Raw genomic sequence first — 20,035 nt, forward strand, 5'->3', positions numbered from 1 at the left:
CTTTCCTATATAACCCTGCCATGTTGGCCATTTTCTCTCCTGGCTTTCTTGATTCTCTTCACTCTTGGTTCCTCCTCTGTCCCCTCTCCTCTCACTTCCCTTTCTCTCCTCCTCCCATCGCCTGGTGCAGTCCACTGGCCATGCTTAGCCCTCATGGAGCCTGACCACATCTCATTCACTTTATTGACAAATGCAGCCCAGCAAGAGAAGTCACATTCTGCACAAACCTGACAGCTCTAGTAGTGTCTCCCATTATCAGGAATGGTCAGGTGGCCCTGCTGGTTCTGAGTGGACTGAGCACTTGGCGTCCCTGTTTCTAGTAGCCACCGTTGGGATTCCTTGAAGGAAGGCATCAGAGGAGGCATCATCGCCAGAGCAGTGTCAGAGTCCCCCATCCAGGGCACTGGAGGACCAGAACTGCAAGGAACCCTAAGATGTGCACTGTAAAGGGCAGAGGTAGGGGAATGGCTGGTACCCCAAAGCATGGCGGCCAGGCATCTGTCCTGTCCACCTCAACACCCAGGCTCAGTGCCCCTCACACTGCGGCAGGGCACTTCCTTCTGCTGGAAGTGCTGGTTCTGATGTCCATGTGCCCTAGCCAGAAGGTGTCATCCCACTAGCAGGTCATGTGATGCCCCATCTTCATTACTGTTGGAGCCATGACCCATCCTGCAATAACTCCATTGATCTGAGAGTGGCAGGGTGTGCCAACTTACCATGTTTCATGGGAGTGAGTTCACTGTCATGGAAGGAAAAGTATTGTTCCCAGTGAAGGAAGTTCCCTAAGATCTAAACGCATACAACATTGTTCTTTTAAGTATGGTCATGAAGTCTCAATCTCCACACAAGTGACCTGTGTATGTCTCCATTGGACAGCAAGTTGTTTCCATTGTGTCCTTGTTCCCACCCAGGGGTCTTTAGATAGTCCATTCATCCAGCTGCCACACTGATCAGGTATCCAGGCTATTAGCAATGATACCATAGTGAAAATGTATCTGGACATGGAGGCAGAGGTGGCCAGCATGACTCTCATGATGTAGGGCCTATTCGGTAGATGATATCCAATTTAGGTCAGAAGATAGCCATAGAGTGTCCAGAAAGCAGGTGATCTTCCTGAGAGGACCACCTTAGATTAATCTCTATGACAGAACTCCAATAGGCAAGTCACAGGAAAAATCATTTTAGGAAAGATTCATGCTATTAATATGCTTTCCCATTACTCGTAAACATATATAACAATTATTAGGTATTATCCCACCCATTTTAAGAAGATCTCTGCAGATCTACAAAGATGTACTGTCTTGTAATGATGCTATATAGACAAATGGATGACTTCTTAATTCATAATGATGATCTTATAAGAATTCCTAAAATTATATCAGTATTTATTAAGCTCTTTTATAGTGGGGCTGCTATTTGGTGCTTCTCTGATAGTCAAAACTGCAATGAGATGTAACCCGTCCCGCGGGTCAGTTATTCCAGGGTTCCGAAGGGGTGCTACCTGCGGGTCAAAAGGGGGGGGGAGAGAGACGGAGGCCAAGCACGAAGAAGGACAGAGTCACTCTGAGTTGTGTCAAAGCCTCGTTTAATGTTCTGGGGTACCCACGTTATAAGGCTTTCAGGAGGGGCGTACCCCAAGGTAGGGACAAAGGAAGGAAGGGCAATTAGCAGTTTCAGCAGGAGGAGATAAGGGTCCTCCGGTGGAGACAACAGGTGTTTGCACAGGCCGGAGCCTGCCGCAGTTATCTCAGGACTTCCTTCCATCGCAATTACTGGAGTCGGTGGGTGATGGTGCAGGCAGGATCATTCTGTAGTTATCTTCGAGACAATGACTAAACCAATGCCCACGGGAGAGGCTCTAGTTAATTGTTCTTATATTTTAGCAGCCACCACCTTAGGGCCATGAGTAAGCAATAGTCCGAATAGCTCAGGATGGCTTCCCACAATGAGAACTCTGTCTCCCATGTGTCACCACCTAATTGCTTCTAGATAATAACCAGACTTTCTACTACTCAGAGCACATTCCAAGAGGGTATAAAGCATCCAAAGGTCATAAAAAGAGAACTAATGATTTATTATAGGTGCTATGGCAGAAGATAAAATATTGACTGGGTTTATCTATACAAAACTTCACAATAACTTAGTTATGGTTTTTTACCTCTTAGTGAACCTGTGGAGCTGTGACAGGTGATGGATGTTTAGCCAGATAAGTACTCCTAATGGTTATGCATGTAAGCATTCACTGTTGTAAACTTCGTATTCGATTTATGATTTGAATTTGTGTAAACTGGTGGTGAACTTTTTACCATGTGATCATGCATTCTGAAAGATGTTTAAGTACCGAGGACAAAGAGAAGAGTCAGACTGAGCTGAGGAGAACCTTTTAGACCAAACATTTTTTAGTTTTAGATCTGAACAGAAGCTGCAGAGAAAGCAGAAGGAGCAGGCAGGCTTCTCCTTTCCATGGAACAGAACAGGTCTTTTCTTAATAACAAGGCAAGTTCAGTCTTACTAAAGGAACTTTCTCCTTAAAAACCTGGGTTTAATTCACTCATCCTTAAAAGAGCAGAAGCTTTCTCTTTCTCTATGTAATAAAGATTGGAGGTCATTTTTCATCCAGAATGAGTGCGATCTTTCTGTACTGGTACTTGGTCTTTTGCTCCAAATGCGTAAGTATGGATGTGTGTATATGTTTGTTAATTGTGAGAATGTATGCAAGCTGCCTGGTTTAAATGGAAATGTATAAATATACATGTGTAAATCTGTATATGAATGTATCTGAGTTTATGGATATTTGCTTATGTAAAAGTTTTTTCCTTCTGGGAGTGTTACTCCCTTCTTTTAGTTCAATAGAAGTTTATTGATCCAAAGAGAAGAGTGAGAGAAAAATATAGGATCTTTCTGCTTTTCCCCTTTTTCTTAGAGAACTTTTACAGGTAAATTTTTTACAACTTAGAAATGGTATAATCACGTTTCAAAGTTTCCCTTTTTCTTCCTGCTACTTCTACTAGCAGGCTGAAAGTTTGAGCTGTGGAGTTCCTGCTGAGATAGAACAATGGTCACATTACTTGACCCCCTGCTGTTAGGCTACCGGCGTCAATACCTAAGCCGGCATATTTTTACCCTCAGAAAGAGCAAAAATGTTTTTAGGACCTTTTAGAAGTTATCATCATCACTTCAGTATAGTTAGAGAGCTAGAACTTTCGGAGACCCTCAGTCTTCAAAGCCACACCAGAGTCCTACTCTGTGCCCCATCTCTACCCTCTCCAGGCTGGGAGATTTCCAGCACCAGAGGGCAATGATGTCCAATGCACCCTCAGGATTGCAGTTTTACGGAGCCATCAGTGGCCACCCCTCTGAATCCTGGCCCCTTAGCTACAGTGGGCTGGAGCAGCCACTAGAGGTCACGCTGGTGACTTGCTGGTAAGGTAGACATTGGCCTATAGAGCCTGCTGGTCCCTTGGCATGTCATCTGGGCCCAAGTTTTAAATGTATCATTTCATTCAGCAACTGAATTCTGTCGTGCTTGTGTATTTAAGCCAATTGTGTTGAATATCAAGATACCAAGTCTGGGAGGATTATAAACAACAAAAATTAGTCTCAAGGCTCTGCAAGCTGGGAAGTTCAAGATGAAGTTGCCAGCAGGTTTGCTGTCTGCTCTTGATACAGTGTCCTGTGAAGATGGTGAGATGGTTCAGCTGGTCAAGGTACTGGCCACTAAGCCCGAAGACCCGGATTTGAAGCCTGGAACCCACACAGACTCCTGAAAGTTGTCCTCTGACCTCTCTGAGGCACACACACTTATGGTTGTTCACATACACAATTAAAAAAAAAATCACCTTGTTACTGTGTCTTCAAAGATGGAAAGTGGAATCAAATAAGGTCTAACTACATCTTTTATAAGGTCCCAATACCATTCACAATATCTACTTTAATACTGTTAGAGGATTAACTTTCAATATGAAATTTAGGAACAACATTCAAACCTCAGTATCCCACCCACCAGCCCTGCTCTCCTTAAACTCCTGTCTGCTATAGTTAGGACATAGTTTGAGCGTGTCTCCTGAGCACTCACGTGTTGGATATAATGCTCAATGTGACGTATCAGAAGATAGAAACTTCGTGTATTGTTTGGGAGGTGGGGGCTTTGAGAAGTGATTAAGATTACACAAGGTTCTCAGGGTGGGGGACCCCTGACTGAATACGGGAATATCATCCTCATGACCACTAGGTGGCGCACACGCCCCCGGGTCTTAAGGACTATCACTCCAGTGCTTGTGGCTTCCCCAGGTTGCTGCTATACTTCATCTAATAGCTCTGCAGCTCTGAAATCTGGGAGGAAACCCAGCCTTCAGCTCTGTGAAATACTGTCCTGGTGGGAGCTCAGCAGAGGCACAAAATCTGGTTCCAACGGACAGAGCCTTTTGTTGTCTCCTCCTCTGCCTCCATTTTGTAAGACAGAAACCAGAAGAAATGCACATATGATCCCAGTTTTTTGTTTGTTTGTTTGTTTGGTTGCTTGATTTTGTTTTCTTCTGTGATCCCTTACACTTCCTAGGAAGGCTATTTCAGATGCCCAGCTGTGAACGTGGAGAATTCATAGTTATCTATCCACACACAAGTGCTTTATTATAATAATATAAATAGACATAATCCTTTTCATATACAGTATATATTCATCCCATGCCACTCAATTTTATTCTAGTATTTCAAAATTCAGTATAAAGTTCAAAATAGTATTCTTAGGGCGCCTGTGAAATCGAACAATCTAGTTTCTTCTAAAATAGAACAGGTCCAGTTTAAGACAGTATTTCCTTTTTAAAAATCAGTGACAGGCAAGGAAAAAGTGGTGGGCACTACTGACTTCCAAAACTCAGCATTACAAACACTCTGACGGCTTGAGGCTTGAGAATACCCCATCACACCTCCTTGGTCCAGAGGGCAGGATAGGTGGTTGTCCTAGGTGGACTCTTGGGGATTTTTTTTGGGGGGGGGGGGGGAAGGGGGAGACGGAGAACCTCATCTCCATGACCGACCACGAGGTGGCGCCAACGCAGCAGCTCTTACAGGCTGAGTCCAGTGTTTGTGGCTTTCCTAGGGTGGAGATGACTTAATCATCATCCCCTGCCCCTCCCCTGCTCTGGATTCTGGGAAGGGGGCGGGTCTTTAGTTCTGCAAAACAACTCCCTAGCTGGAACTTTGCAGTGGCACAACCCCTGGCTCCTGTAGCCTTCGTTCCATGGTGGATCCACTTGAAATCCAGAAAAATGTGGCTGCCACACTGATCCCTCTCACAATCAGCTGACCGGAGACATCTTGATAAAACTTCAAGGACTTCAAGAAGGACAACAAAGCCAAAGAGTGCCACATTGGAAGGTAGAAGCAGTTGTGGTATCCTGAGTCCCCTAGTGCACTGGGTCCCTCCCTTGAAACTCTCCTGTGAGGCTTTCTGGTGTAGGATAGGCGTGGCAATTGGGATTATCCCGTGATGACTTTGATTTGCTCTGCCTTGCAGTAAGGAATAGCATCTGGCTTCTTGCCGCATGAATCTCTTGATCAAAGGCTAGTTTTGGCAAAGCCTTCGTATTCTTTTCCTGAACATGTAAAATTTTTTTCTTTAAGGAGGTAGAGAATTTCACTCCCTGCCTCACTCCTCCCTGGTGTCTCCCTGCTCTCTGTTGTATCTGAATCTGTCTCTCTCCCTCTCTACCTCCCTCCCCTTGTCTCCCCACCAATGAGTGTGTGTGAAGAGTGTGTGTGTGTGTGTGTGTGAGAGAGAGAGAGAGAGAGACAGACAGACAGACAGACAGACAGAGACAGAGAGACTGAGAATTAAGCTCAGACATCCTTTCACTGTGTATATCTGGAGGAAAGCACTAAATTGTTCACAGTGGCCTCTAAATGGCTATCTTCCTGTGTTGGCCTCCCATGTGGCTGAGACAAGAGTCTTATGTGTGCCTCCACACCTCGCTTCTCTTTCGATTGTAAATTGTCTAGGCTGGCCCTCATGCTTGGGTGGTAAATGAGGAACCAACTGACCCATCCCGCATCCTCCTTTCTCCTCTCTTCATTAGAAATAAATCCGTAGGTCCAAAACTACCAACCCATGTGGTGTGATCCTCATCAGGAAACAGATTCTTCATCTGTCCTTCTGAAGGACAGTAGGCATGAAAAAGTTCTAGGACTTTACAGATCCAGACACTTCAAGGGAGAATAAAGCCAGGCCCATCAAGGTAATGATGGCCTGTGCTGGCCAATCCTGATTTCATTTGATGGGGAGAGAAATATGTCCAAGGTTTTAGTGCAATAGTGGAGAGTCATGGCTTGAGGGCCTCTCCAACCTGCTGTGGTCACTGAGCTAGCCTTGGCTCCTGAGAGGCAGGCATGGGTGTTGCTAGAAACTGGAGCTCTGCCACCTTATCCAAAGGGCCAAAAAGGTGCCTCTACACTCCCACTCACACACCTCACAAAAAGGATCTCTAGCAGGTTTTGCAGTCTTTCAGTGGAATTCAGAAGGGAAGCATTTGACTTGTAGGAGAGAATGTTTTTCCTCCAGGCTTTTCACAGCTGAGAAATAACTAATTTATTAGGGCCTCTGCTTAGAGAAGTAGAGAAAGGCCTGGAATGGAGGAACATGGATCCCTTGGGGGTGCTTGCAGTCTTCTGCTTTCATTTTGCCAGCCCTGCAAGCTGAGTTTTAAGCCCTCACCAGAGGAGAAGAGCTCTCGTCCCAGGCTGGCCTTGCCAGAAAGACACCCTCCTTTCAGAGTGAAGGCTGCAGCTGTCCCTGGGAGCTTCCTCCAAGATTTCCAGCAAGTGGAGCAAGAACTGCAGCAGAGGAGGTAAGGCCCATGGGCAGCGTCCCAGGGAGAAGGCCGGCAAGAGGGGGACAGACCTCTCTGCATGCCCTGCTGGACCCTGCATGCTCTCCCCATGCCTGGCTCTTACCCTAGCTGTGACACCCAGAGGGAAGCCTTTGTGGTTCCCAGCTACACCCAAAGCCAAGCCAGTGGTCAGAGGAAGGAAACTGTCCCAGCCATGGTTTTGCTTTTGTTTTCCCATCAGCTTGATTTCTGAACCTGATCTGAGAGACAGTGCCCTGCAGCTCCATGGCCTCCTTCCTGGCTGCAGGGAGGTTGGGAGGGAAGCTGGTGAGGTCCTAGATCCTCAGCAATGAGAACTGATGTGGCCCTGGCAGCTGAACAGCCACAGGCATGCAGCTGTGATTGTCCTGGACCTGGACAAACTGGGGCTCTGAGTTTGGGACCCACACAGATTAGCAGATGGCCCCCAAGCAGGGCTTGCTTACCCACTACAAGGGACAGCTCCTTTGCAAAAGGGACACAGGGAGTCTTCCTCTTCCCTGTCACCCACAGCCTGACTAGGGAGAGTGAGTGGTAATCACAAACTTGCATATTCTACTCCAGCTGAGACTGCATCCTCAGGCATGGAGAACTGAATCCACAGACAACTAAAGTGATAGCATTGTTATCTTTACCAGAATTCACCTGTATGCAGAGTAGGTCCTTGTGGTTTTCTGGATTCATTGCCCACATGAACTACAACTTGACATCTGTGGGAACACAAGGAGAGAGATGTGTGAGCTCCAGAGAGAGGGCTGTGTAGTGTGGGCACTGTGCCAGGGCCATCGGCATGGTCCCTCTTTAGACACAGCTGTCCGGAAGGCTAGAGCCATAAGACACCCTAGGCCATGGTCACACATCACTGCTGATATCTGGCCCCAGCTTTGTGTGCCTGGAGGGGTATGCTTGCCCTCTTGGGAAAAACAGGATGGGGTGGGAATTCCAAAATGTAGGCTCCTGTGGGTGAGTGGCAAAGCTGAGGTAGGCCTTGCTGGTGCTGTACCTGGCAGTGCTGATCTCCCCTCTACTGCAGCCTTCACCATGGAGCAGCTGAGTTTAGCCAACACCCTCTTCGCCCTGGAGCTGTTCCGCACCCTGAATGAGAGCAGCCCCACAGGAAACATCTTCTTCTCTCCCTTCAGCATCTCTTCTGCCTTGGCCATGGTCTTCCTGGGGGCCAAAGGCAACACTGCAGCCCAGCTCTCTAAGGTGAGCAGAAGCAAAACTGGCCAGCTCTCCCTGTCATATCCCTGCTAACAGGGTGCAGTCAGACTTTTAGAAAAGCCCCCCTTCCCCTTACTCCCCCTTCCTCTCCCGTTCCCTTTTACCCTACCCCCCAAGAACCCAAGAACTGTTACTTGATCCTTCACTACTGGGTTTGACTGAGCATAGGACAGAGTCTCTGTTCAGTTGGGGACAAACAGTGAAGAAAGACAATGACAACACCTGCAGACTTTGAGTTCCAATTAATAGGAGTGAATCTCACAGCTTTCCTGTAAGCACTGCACCTCCCTGGAGCGAGGAGCTAGGGGTTTCCTGTTCTCCTTTAGCATGGACCACCACTATTCACAAAACATGCTGGCAGAAATACAGTATCTGTTAGCAATTGGGCTCTGCCCAACAGTTAGCAGTTACCTAGCAACAGCAAGGTAGGAGCCTGGCTCCAGTGTAAGGACTCTTTGGTTCTCTCCCTCTTTCCCTCATTCTTTTTGCCCCAGGCCTTCCCTCCTATTCCTCTCTTCCTCTCTCCTCTCTTTCTGTCCTTCTCTGGCCCTCCCTTTTCTCTGCCTCTGCTCCTTTCCAGTTTCCCCCTCTGCTCCCTGGCTTCCTTCTCCCAATAAACTTCCTTTTGTATTAGGTCTGTCCCATGGCTGATTCCTCAAGGGGAACAACTTGATAGGGTTTCTGAGGTGTTCCCTCCTGCTACATCACACCACCCATTTGCAAAACACAGCAGTGTCACCTTAGGCATACAGATAAGGGAGCATGCTACAGGAGGCAGCTTGGTGGTGGTACCTGTTTGTGAGGACAAGGGAAAAGAAGGAAGGCCCTCTGCCTGTGTTCCCAGGGTTAGCCCTGGGCCTCTTTCCAGACTGACTCCACTGGCTGAAGCTCTGCTGGGGAGAGATTGGAAAGTCCCTGTGGCCTGGTGAACAGGACCCACATCCTCTCAGTTTACCTTGAGAGACAGCAGGTCATATTTGTCTCCCTCCCCATGGCTTCCTAGTCTTCGTGAATGGATGTGGAAGGACGTCTGCTCCTGGTGTTCCTTAGTTCTGAGAAGGGAATTCTGCCACCTTTGGAAGTCTAGACAGGAATGGACTCAGCGTTTCCTAACTGACCTGCATGGCTACTCTGCACCTGCTGCTCAGTGCTTCTCACAGGTTATGTCTGCTTCAGTGTTAAGGCTTTTGCAGCTGACAGCTTCAGGAAACAAGAGTCGCAAAGCCTTTTCCTCCCCATTTCAGTCTAGAAGGTATGTCCAAGTATCAACCTAACAGGCATAGCTCAGAGAGTGGTGTGGACTGTGGACCCTGTGGGCTTTTGTCTTTTGAGTCTTAGAAGTAAAAACCAGCCCAGACCTCACAGAAACGTGAAAGGACTGTTGCATTAAAACTATCAGATGAGGAATTAAACTCTCACTAGAATAAATTTAAGGAAGTTATTTTTCAAGGGAGTGGGTTGTGGACCTTCATAAGATAAACGAAGAAAAATGCCTCAGTCAGCGCTACACATTTAGTCTTAGAGCAGGAATGAGTCTTCTCCACATGGTTTGTTTCGGAGACTTTTGTTTTAGCAAAATTTTATATGTCATAGAATATAAACAGGAGCATATCAGTCAAATCATTCTTGGAACAAAAACCAGATGTAAATGTTACCTTGTTAACCATTCCCATTTATGAATCTATTAAAAATTATTTAGAAACCATATCTACTGAGGTCTCACCAAGCTGTACACTGTGGTCCTGGTTTGATTGCTCTGTTGATGGTATGTTAAAATAAAATATTAGGCTGCAGCTACTTGATTTCAAACTGTTCTGATCCACAGGTCAGTCAACTGGGTCCCTGGACCACCTAGGAGAGAATGGGAGACAAGAGACACAAGAGATGGACAGCAAGACAGTATTCTGATCAAGCTGTCAAATTTTATTTTTTATACATGGCAATATAAAGGGAAGCAAGCAAGGTATTGGGAGGGGTAAAGGGGGCAAGACATTGTTTGGGGGGAACAATTTCAGGGGACAAGCATTGTTTTCTCAGGAACGGTTTCTCAGAATTGTCTCTCAAAATCTCATGAAAAAGCTGGCCATTGCTGCAGGAAATTGGCTAGGAGAATGATCATGAGGATGTAAAGTGGAAAGGAGTTGCTATGGTAACCTAGGCACAGGTGAGCTCTGTTTGTATTGACCACCTGGCTACTTGCCTAACTTGAAAGCTAGTATTTTTCCTTCTAAAAGCAAGCTTGAGCTTGTAAGATGAAAGGAGGAGGTTTTGAGATCTATGTGAGAATGGCTCCAGGCATCGAACAAAAAATAATTTGGTGGAAGTAAATACCAAGGAATCACTTCAGAACTTTGAAACAGATGATTGTATAAAGTATGTTTTCTTTCCTTTAGGCTCTTCATTTTGACTCTGTTGAGGACATCCATTCACAGTTTCAAAGCCTGAACGCTGAAGTGAGCAGGCGTGGGGCATCTCACACTCTGAAACTTGCTAACAGACTGTATGGAGAGAAAACCTACAATTTCCTTCCTGTAAGTACCTAGTGCTTCAAATTCTGAAATGTCTAGAAGGGACACAGTCTTTTCCAGGCATAGCCATGTTGCAAACCATTCATAAAAAACACCAAGAATGCATGTGTGACTTTCATCTCATAGTCTTTCTAATGAAAGTATCCTTCCTGGATATCTTGGCTCCATGGGGAAGAGAGCTTCCTGTGTAGGCCTGAGAAGCTGAGTTTGGATCCCAGAACCCATGAAAAATGCCAGGCATGGCTCTATACTCTCCTGTAGCCCCAGCCCTGTGGGGAACGGAGCTGTGAGGACCCCTTGGGTTTGTGGACAACCAGCCTAGGCAAATTCAGTAAGAGAATTTGTTTTAAGAGAATAAGGCAGATTATGCATATCTATATAGATAGATGTGCACAACACACACACACACACAGAGCAAAAGCAGTCCTGAAAAGCCACTTTAAAAATATTCAACATTTGCTGATTTATGAAAATGTTAGTTTAAGATCTAAAAAAAAATATTAGTAACCTTTGTACTAATACCTGAAGTGTTACATAAAGTGCTATACATGCCACTACTGCACTGTAACCTTAAAAAATAATTAAGGCACTAAATTCCAGCATGATAGAAAACTAGAAAGGTTAAGTTTTATTGAAGCATTTTCAATTTTATGATGCTTTGCTTTCAAGATTTTAGAAAACTTCTGTATGTATTAGCCATTTTTCATCACGACACTTCCTTTCTTAAAATCAGGACTTCTTGGCTTCAACTCAAAAACTGTACGGTGCAGACTTGTCCCCTATGGATTTTCAGCATGCCTATGAAGATGCAAGGAAGGAGATAAACCAGTGGGTCAAAGGTCAAACAGAAGGTGAGAGGCTGAGCAGTGCTGGCTCTGGAGCTAGTGTCCCTTCTGAAGCTCACAGCTGACACAATCAGCTTGTGGAGAAAAGGCTGATTTTGACTCACAGTGCTGGAGGTTTCAGTTTGTAAATTATTGAACTTATTGCTTTGTTCCTATGGCAACGCTGCACTTCACGTGTTCACAGAGCATGGCAGAGGAGGCCTGGTCACCTCACTGGGAATAAAGAGAGGGGAGAGGCCAATGTCTCACAGCCACTTAAATAGCAGCACCCCTTCCCAAGGTAGGCTTGAAGGAGAAGACCTACAATCCCAGCACTTGGAAAGCTGAGGCAAGAGGATCGCTTTGAAAACAGTGACAAGACCCCGTCTCAAAGTACAAACAAATGAAAAGAAAACACACGCTGCCATTTTAAAGGTTCCTCGGTCTTCCAGTGCAGGATACAGCAGAGACAAAACCTTTAAGAGAGGGGCCTTTGGGGACCCCTCTGAATCATAGCAGAGCCATTGTGTGCAGGTTCTCACTCCCCTGCACTCTCACTTGCATCTCCTGTCTCCCTTCCTCAACTTCCCAAATCCTGGCTTTTGTGCGCTGACACACAGATGCTATTCCCTAGAATAATTCCCTAGAATTAAGATGTCAGAAATTTAACAGTAGAGAAATACAGATATGATTTAATGGAAGCAGTTGAGTACCTATGGGTTTTCCTGAAGTATAATTGAAAGTTAAAACCAATATTAAAATGCAGAATAAAATTAATAAAAATGCCTGTCTAAAAGTGTTTAGTGCTGATATGGAAAGAAATGAGATGTGAAACCTCAGGGAACCATGAAGTCAATGTGTTAAAACTGTTGCAGTCATGATATTTTTGGCCACCATCTTGTCCAGTATCTCAGAAGTAGTGGGCAGGGAGTGACTCACCCTCTGAGCTCAATTCAGCTGTGTAATGGCTCTGCCCTCTGTCTTGTTTCTGTGAGAATCAGGGATCCTGTCTTGAATTCTATCAGTTCCTAGCAGTGTATCTGGCTGTGGGGAGAGTGGCTTCTGTTTCAATAGACTTACCCATTAGACAAGTCTTATTATCTCTGAGATATCTGTTCAAAGTCCTTTTCAGAAAAACAGACTTCTACTTAGCACATTTGAAAACATTATTTACCAGTGAACAAAAACAGTTCCACTAAGGAATACTTTTTTTTGGTAAAGAATAGCCATTCAAAAATAATGGTTACTGTTTCCTCCAAGAATGGAGAACGTTCTTGTTTTAAACATTTGAAGACATTTAACTGACTTTAAGTATATTTCTTCCTGTAAAATGGATGGCCATGAGGAATATAGAACACTAGACATGAGCCTGTAGGGTCTTACAATTTTGTTTATTTAAAATAAAAATTGGACAAGTGAGCCTTTCCTAATACTGAGTTAAAACAAAATAAAGCTTGAAGTCTATATTTGAGTTAATAAATTATAAGTTTAAATTTGGAATTACAATATGGACCTTTAAAGAAGCTTACGTCATCTTTTCAGGGAAAATTCCAGATCTTTTGGCTGAGGGTGTGGTGGACGAGGACACTAAACTTGTGCTAGTGAATGCCATCTACTTCAAGGGAATGTGGGAGGAGAAATTCATGGCAGAGGATACAACAGATGCTCCATTCCGACTGAACAAGGTCAGGTGACACCATCACCCTGGGATGTTCTTGGTTGTTTGCGTGTGAGTGCTGGGGTTGTAGCACAGGGCCTCCCCCATGGTCAGCCAGGCCTTTACCCACTGAGCCCTCTACTCCAAGACCCAAAATTCACCTCTGCTCTAAAAGAGAAGAGGAAATAACTTGAATGCTATTTTTGTAACCTTTCAGAAAGACAAAAAAACCGTGAAGATGATGTATCAAAAGAGTTACCTTCCATATGGCTACATTCCAGACCTGAAGTGTAAGGTGCTGGAGATGCCTTACCAGGGTAAAGAACTTAGCATGGTCATCCTGCTGCCTGACGACATTGAGGACGAGTCCACAGGTCTTAAGAAGGTAACTGGCTCTCAATGGCATGGTTCATGTTTCCTTACACTGCACTGTTCTTATACTTCCCATGTGTTCACTGAACCACAAACACTTGTTTATCCACAAATTCCCTTGGGAGTACGCTCCCATTTTTGTCACTATAGTCTATCGGCACTTGTTGATCTGAGGCCTCATGTTAACACAGTTATTTTTATTATTATTACTATCATGTTTTATAGGTAAGTGTTCTGTCCCTGAGCCACACACACACACTCCTATCCCAGAGACCCAAAGTATACATGTTCAGAATATTTGCTGCCTTCAGTGAATCATTGTATAACATCTACAGATCCAAAAGTAAAGGTAACAGTGATGACTGGTCCCTCACAGAAAGTCTCTTGAAGTAACTTTAAAGGAATTATAATGAAAATTGATTTACATCTTGGGGACTAGGTGTATCCTGATAAGATTAGAATTAGACAAAACTATAAAGGTTCCAATTTTTCCTCAGAAATCCTAGGCTGCCCTGTGGCTTATCTCCTCTTCCTTCCCAGCCTACACTTGCAGTCAGGAAGGAGCCTGCTCTCATTTGAATGTACAGAGTGTGCCACGAACGTGGTGCATTTGTCAGTTGTGTTTCCTGGCTGGTAATTAAATGAAGCTCTAATCTCAAGAAAGAAATTGCTACTGCCCATAAGAGAAAATGCTTCCATTTGGCCCAATAGAGGAACAACAATATTTGATATTTATATAGTATTTATGTAGTACTTAGTATATGCCAAGCACTTTTCCTACACCAATTTATTTAATGCTCACAACAATGCTACAAAGTTGGTATCATTAGCACATACACCATATTCTATGTATCTGCTCTATTCCACTCTTCCCTACTCTACCCAACTCTGCTCCATTCCATATCAAGGTCTGGCTATGCAGCCCAGGTTGTTCTTGAACTCACAGCCCTCCATCAGTGGCTCCTGAATGCTGGGATTACAAGGTGTGCCCCCATGTCAACTGGTTGTCCTTGTTTGAAATGAACTTAGTCCCATACATTCTGTACCTTTTTCATTTGTGCTCAGGAGTTATTAGAGATTGCTTCTGCTCTAGTATCTAGTATCTAGTATCTAGTATCTAGTTTACACATCACTACCACTTTAGAAGGTTGCAGAATAAGTAGAAGAAACTTATAAAATTTCCCTTGTACCATTTTAGCAACCAAAGTAATAAAACTTCTTATAGCTCACAATTCAACTGACTCAATGTAATATGAGTGTGAAAATCCTGAGTGGATGGAAGGGAGGGTAGATGGTTGCACTAAAGGAATTCTAGAATGGAAGGAGTATGTAGGTGAGTGAAGCAGAGAGAAATTGATAGAAAAATGGATGAAGAATAGATGGATAGATGAATGGATGATGGATGTATGGGTAGACGGATGATGGATGGACTGGTAAATAGATAGATAGATGAAGGATGACAGACTGTAGTGAAATGTTTTTGTACTTGAACCCTCAAAGACCTGGAAAATAGTTCTGCTATGTTCCACTAATTAACAGACAAAAATGAAGCCTACATGGAAAGTGGTTTTATAGAACAAAAGAGGGTAACCTATGAGTTGAGGCAATTGTGACTCCGTTCATTGAAATAGCACCTTATTACACTAATAAATTAACTTTCCTTTGCCTTATATTAATTCCAGATTGAGCAGCAATTAACTTTGGAAAAATTTTGTGAATGGACCAAACATGGGACCTTGAGAAAGATTGATGTCCATGTCAAATTGCCCAGGTTTAAGATGGAAGAGAGCTACACGCTCAACTCCAACCTGGACCGCCTGGGAGTGCAGGATCTCTTTATCCCTGACTATGCTGATCTGTCTGGCATGTCAGGATCCAGAGATCTTTTCATGTCAACTATTGCCCACAAGTCCTTCGTGGAAGTGAATGAGGAGGGAACAGAGGCAGCTGCTGCCACGGGAGACATTGTTATTGCATGTTCTCTGAGTCCCGAGGAAGAATTCACAGCGGACCATCCTTTCCTTTTCTTCATTCGGCACAACCCCACAGCTACTGTGCTCTTCCTTGGTAGAGTTTGTTCCCCATAGAAGGAACAAGGTACAAGGCAGAGCTTAGAGTTTCATTCCCTGAGATTTTAATGGTGATTGTTTTCATTTGTCTTTGACAATAAAACTACTATCAGAAACCAATCTCTCTTTCCTTTGTATTTTAACCCTGTTGGATTTTTATATCCATGTCTTTTGGCATGGTTGTGTCTATTTTGTTTTTATGCTGAAAAATAAAATCTAACTGCCACTGTCAATAGAATCAAATCTAAAAGCAAAGGAATTAAATAGATGTATAGTTTCCTGACCATGAAGTAACCTGTGGAATTGCCATATGTTCTTGACAGTCATGAAAATATAGGGCTTTTTGCAAAGTCAGTTGTTTCTCAGTCCAGAATTAGAGTAAGACAAAAACAAATCAGTAAAACCAACAAAAAATAAAGCACTAAGAAAATTAATGGATCTATAACAATTGCTCCTACTTTGTTCTTTGATGTGTGAAATGCAACAACATTATTTCCTTTACAGAGTTTGGGAAGCCTCAGTAGAAGGCATTCCAGGTTGTTGAAGATAGGGTTAAAAGAAGATATGCCCTGGGAATAAATACAGTTGAAGAACCCACTTCTTGTGAAGACATACTTTCTTGGTGATTTTAGCCAGGGCATAAGCTTAAATGCCAAGGTCACTGTCACTTTATGGGAGGCCAGTCTTTCCTTGAGTTTCTCATACCCTGTTACTCATTTCCATCTTAGATACACTCAGAATTAACTTCTACCACCTATGTTTCTGCCAACATGCAGATCTAAGCTAGGCAAGATCTCTCTTGGAAGGGTGGGGCCATCCCGACAGCGGGGGAGGGGGGTGGGGGGCTCCCTACAGCTCCCCATTATGATCTATCACCACCATCATCCTTCAAGCTCCAACAGTAGAAATCTCAAATTCTGCCAGTCTCTGTCACCCCTCCCAAAGGACGCCACTGTCCTGGCTTGGGTGGTTGTGTAGCCACAGTGTAAGCATGCTAATATCTTACTTTGTGGTGTTATAATTCAATAGTGAAACCAAGAAGTTTATTTACAAATTTGTTTCACTTTTAGAGACTGAGAGCTTGAGTTCCAGGTGTCGGGAGGTTCTGCATTTAGTGAAGGCTTCTCTATGCTTCCAAGACGCTGCCTGCTGGCTGGGGTTTCTGGGGAAAACCTCACCCCTCAGGAACCAGAAGAGATGAAAATGGCTGCCCATCAAACCCTCTGTCTCAGTCAGGGTGTCTCCTACTGTGATAAAACACCATGCTGAAAGTGACTTGGAGAGGCAAGAACAGGTTTATTTCACTTTGCTCAGGCCACAGGCCCCCACTTACGGAAGTCACTCAGGAGCTCAAGCCTGGAACTGAAGCAGAGGCCATGCAGGAGTGTCACTGACTGACTGGGTTTGTGTGATATATATATATTAGTTTTCCAATATAATATATTCTGATCTTGGTTTTCCCTCCCTCAAGTCTGATTAGATCCTCCCTCACCCAGGGAACCCCCAACCAACTCTCTCTCTCTCTCTCTCTCTCTCTCTCTCTCTCTCTCTCTCTCTCTCTCTCTCTGTCTCACCACATTCAAGCCAACTAGATTTTTTTAAAGCACAAGGAGCACACACAAACACACATACACACAGAGACAAAGATAGAAAGGGAGGAAGAGAATCATAAAACTGGTCACCATAATATAAAAATGAAAAGCTAATGAGAAACAAAAGCACAAATGAAACCAGAAGAGACACAAAGGTTTACAAAAATACCGTTTTTCATTTTGCATTGGCCATCTACTGCTGGGCACAGAGCCTACGAGTAAGTGGCTTTATGTGTGGTCAATGCACCGAGTGAGACTCCATGGAAGAAAACCAATCTCTCCTTTGAAAGCAGTTGTCAGTTGGAGGCAGCTCATTGGTAAAGGATGAGAGGAGCCCTTGTCCACTCCTTCTTAGTGCTGGGAGCCTGTATGGCTTGGACCTGGGCAGGACCTGTGCATTGTGCCACAGTCCGTAAGAGTGTATCATGTATGGAATTGCTGGACGTTTCCATTTCTAACTTAGGAGCACGGATTACCATGAGTAACTGAAGATGGAGACTCCTGTACTCCGTTACTGCTGCTGCCGCAGTCCTTTAGAGCAGAAGTGATTTACTCTTAGCCTGTCCTGATCTTCACATACGATGCCTATCCAGTACCCTGGATTCTCACAGGTACCGTGAGAGCCTTTGCTTTACACTTTGAAAACATTTTGAATTAGCTTGTCCTGTTCCCATTCAGTTTAGAAACTGTCTTGGGGTGACTAGTGATACTTTAAATTGATGTGGAATTATAAATCTCACCATCATGTTTTACTGAACAGTGAAATGTGATTGTTTTTTAATCTGTTTTTGGTTTTGAGACAGGGTCTTTCTGACAGTGCTAGAACTCCCTCAGTAGAACAGGCTAGCCTCCAACTCTTTTTTTTTTAACTCTTAAACTTAGCCTATATAATGTAAAATGCTGTATTTCATTATTACATTTTCATACATAAATAGCATCCTACTTACTTCAGATCAATCCCTGCTTTACTGTCTCTTGCCCCCACTCCATGGGAACATAGCCCATTCTCCCCAATAGTCACACTTTTGTGTCTTCAAAATAATCTGGGTTCTATTTATAATTGCCAGATGCTGGAAAGAACCCAGGTATCCCTCAACAGAAGAGTGGATGCAAAAAATGTGGTATATCTACACAATGGAGTACTATTCAGCCATTAGAAACAATGAATTCATGAAATTCTTAGGCAAATGGATGGAGCTAGAGAATATCATACTAAGTGAGGTAACCCAGACTCAAAAGGTGAATCATGGTATGCACTCACTAATAAGTGGATATTAACCTAGAAAACTGGAATACCCAAAACATAATCCACACATCAAATGAGGTACAAGAAGAAAGGAGGAGTGGCCCCTGGTTCTGGAATGACTCAGTGAAACAGTATTCAGCAAAACCAGAACGGGGAAGTGGGAAGGGGTGGATGGGAGGACAGGGGAAGAGAAGGGGGCTTACGGGACTTTCGGGGAGTGGGGGGGCTAGAAAAGGGGAAATCATTTGAAATGTAAATAAATTATATCGAATAAAAAAAAAGATTGTAAGAGCAAAAAAAAAATAATCTGGGTTCTATACAGAAGGATTCTATATGGAAAGTTCTATAAAGAGCTTTAGCAGTCCTGGGAATGGCAAACACAGCTCAGGCCTTTCCCTTTGCCCCCATTCCCTCTCTTTGCTAAACTGTTAGATTGCTTTCTGAAAGCTAACCGCCAAGGTCTAGTCCTTTATTTCACCACTAGCTGCTCCTGGGGCTGACTACCAAGGTCCAGCTATCAAAGTATTGAAGTCCAGCAATCTTGTGGTTAACCTAATTAACATGCTCAATCACAATTAAACAGCTCATCCTAACGTGGGGTTTTCCCTCTGACCTTTATAAGCCATCGTCTGCCTGTGGGCCATGTCTGTCTCCTCTCTATCAGAGGCAGTCCTTTGTCCACCTTCCCCTTGTTCCTTCCCCATTCTCCCTAGTCCTCTGTCTCCTCTCATTGTCTCTTATTCCCTGGCCTGTGTCCTCTGGGGCTAATAAATATGCATTGTGCTGAGAATGTGTTCTTGGGTGTCTTGAGCTGACTCTGAGGGCACCTACAGTTTGTCCTTCTGAACCTGGTTTCACTTGCCATGATGATCTCCGGTTCTGTTCCCTGTCCTACAAAAGATGTAATTTCATTCTCGGCAGCCGAGTAAAACACCAACTATTTTGCATACAAATCTCATGAAAAGTGATAATAAAGGCGAATTATTTCCATGACTGTACCCTCTGGATCATAATTTTTTACTTTATTGCACATTAACCAGTTGCTGGTGGGTGTGCAAACATGTGGGCACACCCAGCATGTTCATCACATGCAACGAACTTCAGGAGACCAGAGAATACCTTGCTAAAGTAGGTTCTTTCCTTCTACCATGTGGGTCCAGGGGATTGAGCCCAGGTTGTCCGTCTTGGTGACCGGCACCTTACCCACTGAACCATCTCACTTCTGTCAAAGATCATCTTTGACACCACAGAGTAAACTGAGGCAGGCAGTGAGGTGTGTAGTAGGTGATTGGGCTCAGTGCTGAGAGCAGCGGATGGGAATCAGCACTAAGAGGGGCTGACGGGGGTCGGTCCAGATAGTGACTGATGGAGACTGCTGCCTATGACAGCCAGTGACTAGAGAAATTACTCAGCAGGCTTTTCTCTGAGGGAACAAAGCTTAATACCCTGTGTCCAGTCAAAAACTCTGAGTTCTTTTAACTCTTTGAGGCAGGTGTGTAAGAAAAGGGAAGAGAAAAAAAAAATAATGTGACTTCACACAGGTTCTGCCCCTGAGCTACAAGTCAGGCCCTTTACATTTGTTTTTAATAACTTATTTTTAACTTGTTACAATAACTCCAAGTCCCCCAAACTAACCAAGGCTTCACTATAATAGTATGAG

General features: G+C 44.2%; 2 protein-coding genes across 5 annotated transcripts in view; both read left to right on the forward strand.

Moving 5' to 3' along the window:
• The first annotated feature begins 5,277 nt into the window (after positions 1–5,277).
• The window catches only part of LOC127664689 (leukocyte elastase inhibitor A), a 230,165-nt gene continuing 215,407 nt past the window's right edge, over positions 5,278–20,035 (forward strand). Inside the window, exon 1 of one of the 2 annotated variants that reach the window (XM_052156805.1) lies at positions 5,278–5,376. The gene's annotated coding sequence lies outside the window, so the exon portion shown is untranslated. Of the gene's footprint in view, positions 5,377–6,775; positions 6,843–20,035 lie in introns of those variants that run through there. The other variant, XM_052156803.1, reaches the window with a different exon arrangement.
• On the forward strand, positions 6,768–15,657 carry LOC127664687 (leukocyte elastase inhibitor A-like). Of its 3 annotated transcripts, none has more exons than XM_052156798.1 (8): positions 6,768–6,842; positions 7,897–8,072; positions 9,091–9,247; positions 10,481–10,618; positions 11,349–11,466; positions 12,982–13,124; positions 13,314–13,481; positions 15,151–15,657. In XM_052156798.1, exons 2-8 carry the CDS (start codon positions 7,963–7,965, stop codon positions 15,553–15,555), a joined length of 1,239 nt encoding a protein of 412 aa, XP_052012758.1. In that variant the 5' UTR covers positions 6,768–6,842; positions 7,897–7,962; the 3' UTR covers positions 15,556–15,657. The 3 variants fall into 3 exon arrangements, with proteins under 3 accessions (XP_052012758.1, XP_052012760.1, XP_052012759.1); XM_052156799.1 differs by lacking the exon at positions 6,768–6,842 and adding an exon at positions 7,740–7,763; XM_052156800.1 differs by lacking the exon at positions 9,091–9,247 and having other exon boundaries at positions 6,774–6,842.

This window comes from Apodemus sylvaticus, chromosome 14 (genome assembly GCF_947179515.1).
Source record: "Apodemus sylvaticus chromosome 14, mApoSyl1.1, whole genome shotgun sequence".
NCBI lineage: Eukaryota > Metazoa > Chordata > Mammalia > Rodentia > Muridae > Apodemus > Apodemus sylvaticus.